Source organism: Alligator sinensis, unplaced genomic scaffold (genome assembly GCF_000455745.1).
Source record: "Alligator sinensis unplaced genomic scaffold, ASM45574v1 scaffold410_1, whole genome shotgun sequence".
Classification (NCBI taxonomy): domain Eukaryota; kingdom Metazoa; phylum Chordata; order Crocodylia; family Alligatoridae; genus Alligator; species Alligator sinensis.
Window position 1 is genome coordinate 1,508,569 of NW_005841972.1, and position 4,039 is coordinate 1,512,607.

At 45.9% G+C, this 4,039-nt stretch overlaps 1 protein-coding gene across 3 annotated transcripts in view; it reads right to left on the bottom strand.

The window, feature by feature from the left end:
- GTF3C1 (general transcription factor IIIC subunit 1) overlaps positions 1-4,039 on the bottom strand; it is a 160,378-nt gene that overhangs the window by 43,480 nt on the left and 112,859 nt on the right. For all 3 annotated transcript variants that reach the window (XM_025200611.1, XM_025200610.1, XM_014518635.2), the window contains one exon: positions 3,097-3,190. In XM_025200611.1, the coding sequence (XP_025056396.1) occupies positions 3,097-3,190 (94 nt within the window). The remainder of the gene's footprint in view (positions 1-3,096; positions 3,191-4,039) is intronic.

A 4,039-nucleotide genomic window follows, 5' to 3' on the forward strand; every position in this document is an offset into this window, starting at 1 on the left:
AGGGGAGGAAAGGAGCTGCAGAGAGCACCCCCTGGCATCGGGGCAGCAAAATGGGTAGCCTCCCACTTAATGGACATCTATTAATTAATCAATTAACATCAAGGCGTGGCAGATGAGAAGGCAGGTGGTTGGCTCAAGAACAGGTGGGCGGGCCACAGAGATCGGCCCAAGTAGGCCCCCTGTTATAGCCCTATATTAATTAAAAAGTTAACTCTTGTTAATCACAACAAACCACACAGCTCACATGAGTAGATGCTCAGCATTGTGCATCTTCTTTCTCCAGTCCACTAACCACTTTTATGAAGTATAAGCAAAAGAATACAGCCTTTAAAACAGCCTTTAAAACAGCCACAGATAGTTAGTAGAGAATTCACATTACATAGGGGAATTCTGGCAGTCCCTGGTATCTGCTGAGCCAGCCCCTCCCCTCAACAATATCCCTACAGGAGGGACAGTATGGTACAGAAAGAGATATGGGATGTGTATGGAGCAAAGGATGAGTGGGAGGCATGAAACTTTACTACACCAGATCCTACACTAGCATAATGTCCACAGTGGTATGAATTAGTAGAACAGGCACCCTACTACTCTAAATTCCACCAGGGCCAAGCAGCTGAGGGTTAGTGTTACTGCCATCCAGTTTCCTGAGATTACTATGCAGATCTGATGTGATGGGGAGCAGTCAACTAGAATATTACCATTTATTTTAACAAGAACAGGTTTGGCCTAGTTTAGTGCTACTCGCATTTTTGGCCCTATAGGCCAGATGAATGGTGCGGGCTGCACTGAGCCTGGTGTGTTCCCCATGCACCAGGATTGGGCCTCAGGCCCTGGATTTCTGTGTCACCTCCATCCAGCTGCTGATCCTGGCCACGTCGGGGTGGTATGGGACCCTGTAACCTGATCCTGGTGCAGAGAGGTGGCATGGGGCTCCACACCACTCCTACCTGGCAGGAATTGGGCTCGAGGGGCACTGCTCTGCCCCTGCCTGTCTTCACGTGCTGGAATTTGGGCTTCACCATCCTTCACACCCAGTATAGAGCACGGGGCCATAGCTTGCAGGACTCCTTATGGTACCCAAGGGGAGCCCTGCAGGCCAGATTACAGTGCCAGGGGCTGGATCTGGCCCATGGGATGGGGACTGAGGACCCCTGGCTTAGCTGATTTCAAGTTCACCATACCTTAATTCTGAGTTTTTCAAAGTCACCCAGTTATTAAAATTAATGAGGACCAGGTTTTTAGTTTTCTTTGACAATTTCAGCCTTAATTCTTTTTATTTGACTATTATCATTTTCTGTGGCTGTCCTCGAATGTAAAATACAAAGGGTTCTGTGATCATCAGACTGAATACAATATAAGTAGCGACCAATACAGCCCTGATCCCACAATGCACTTGAATATGTGCTTTGTTATAAGCACGTGAATGTTCCTACTGACGTGTTTGACAGCCTATTTTTTTAATGTCATATCCAAATTTATGTCCCAATACATGAACTTTCTGCCTTAGCAATAAAGAACCAGAGCATCTTCCTACACAATTCATAACACTGTGAATTATTGTATATCCTCTGACTTCCTTTAAGGCAATACTTCTCAACTTCTTTATACTCAAGGCACCTTTCTTGAGACTCAGGGCACCCCTCAGCAAATGCCAACTCTTAGTTTTCACTAATTTTTTGCCTACAGAAAAATATTAGAGCATTTTTTTCTTGCAAAGAGCCACAGCAGGTCAGAATGGTTTTAACACTATGGATTAATATTTGAAATATCTTGATTTATCTTGTGAAACATGTTTGCACACCTAGCAGTGCTAACATTGGATGGCACTCCATGGCACCCTTGAAAGAATCTCAAGGCACCCCAAGGTACTATGGCACCCTGACTGAAAATCACTGCTTTACAGATGACTTGGGGGTCATCATTGACCACAAGATGAACATGATCCTGCAATGCGATGCTGCGGCTAGTAAAGCGACCAAAACGCTGGCTTGCATCCATAGATGCTTCTCAAGCAAATCCCGGGACATCATTCTCCCCTTGCACTCGGCCTTAGCGAGGCCGCAGCTGGAGTACTGCATCCAGTTTTGGGCTCCACAATTCAAAAAGGATGTGGAGAAGCTTGAGAGAGTCCAGAGAAGAGGTCAGGGAAGCAGACCCTACGATGACAGGCTGAGAGCCCTGGGGCTCTTTAGCCTGGAAAAGCGCAGGCTCAGGGGTGATCTGATGGCCACCTATAAGTTTATCAGGGGTGACCACCAGTATCTGGGGGAACGTTTGTTCACCAGAGCGCCCCAAGGGATGACGACTAGGTCGAATGGTCATAAACTACTACAAGACCGTTTCAGGCTGGACATAAGGAAGAATTTCTTTACTGTCCGAGCCCCCAAGGTCTGGAACAGCCTGCCACCGGAGGTGGTTCAAGCGCCTACATTGAACACCTTCAAGAGCAAACTGGATGCTCATCTTGCTGGGATCCTATGAACCTGGCTGACTTCCTGCCCTTTGGGCAGGGGGCTGGACTCGATGATCTTCCGAGGTCCCTTCCAGCCCTAATGTCTATGAAAGCATATACAGCTTTTGATTTTGTGCATTTTCCCTCCAGAAGGGATATCTACTATGTCCATCCTTCAGGGAACTAGTCCACCATAGGATGGATAGGTCTTGAAGTATGCAATTTATAAACCCACTATTTGAGAAGTGTGCACTGGAAAAAGACCAGCTGTGCAGAAGGGTATGATCAGTGAGGGTTGGTCTAGACAACTGGTGCTCAGACTATGGTGACCAGACAGAAAACCAGAAGGGGGTCACAAAAGAGAGATTTGAGGATACCAAAGACATTTAGCTGGCGCTAAAAACGAGCAGGTCCAAAGCTGCTGAGTGTCTGTCTTGCTCTTATGGGCAGCAGTACGGTTTGCAGCCTCCTCATTTTTATGCCTTTGTATGAAGTCATATTGACAAGCAGCTTTTATGGGCATTGCTAGCCAAAACCAAGCCAATCCTGCACACATATGTACTGACATTTATGTGACTTTCTACGTATTTCTGTACAATGCAATGCAGAAAAGAGTGAAATATAAAAGCATAAACACACAGTACCTGAAATGATTGGCAAGACTTCATCTGATTATCTGAGAGAGCCAAAGTGCTCTGAATCAGGTTCTGAAGCACAAGAAAGTGAATATCATAGATACTGAAAAGAAAAAAAAAAAAAGGTTATACAAGGCAGATCTTGAGTATGAAATGCTCACCTGAATTAATGTAATAATGATTAAAGTGAACCACTTGCTCCTAATGTGTATGCAAATACAGATGTGTGTAAATTGAAATGTATCAGAACAAAATATTGAATCCTTAATCAAACAGAGGTAGGCATTTTCCCTAGATAAAAGTTTTCTTTTTCTAAGAACCTTTATACTGATTTCCCCAATCACCTGATGCAGACTAAGTTTTCTCTGACAACACTGCATCTACATAAAAATTTAATTATTCTGTCTTCAGTTGAATGATTCATGAGCAGTACCCATAAAGAGAACTGACACCATTATGCCATCTTAATGGCTTTTGACAGAATGCTTTTGAGTCTGGACAACTGTACATTTTTGTTGCTTTAAAAGGGGAGGGGAACATTTGTTATGGTATACCAGGAGTGTCAAACATTCGGCCTTTGGATCCAACCCACAGAGCTGGGTCACCCGGCCCAGAGACTTGATGAGGGACCTTCCCTTGCTGGCAGCCAACCACCTGGGCAAGAGATATGATGCTGCAAGCCCAGCAGCACCGCAGGAAGAAGCCCAGCATCATGGAAGCCCACCTGATGCTGTGAGGAAGAAGCCTTAGTGCTGTTGGACCTCCAGTGCTGCGGCTCTCACTGGCTTGGCTGCCAAGTGCTTGGGCGGCAGCAGCACTGGACCCCGCAATCAACACTGAGGGACAAGGTGACACTATGGGTTGATCCTCTAGTTACAGGCTGGTACCTGGGACTCTGGGTCTCTTCCTGGCAGGTCCTGGATGGGCCTGAGCAGGTGCTGCATGCAATGCA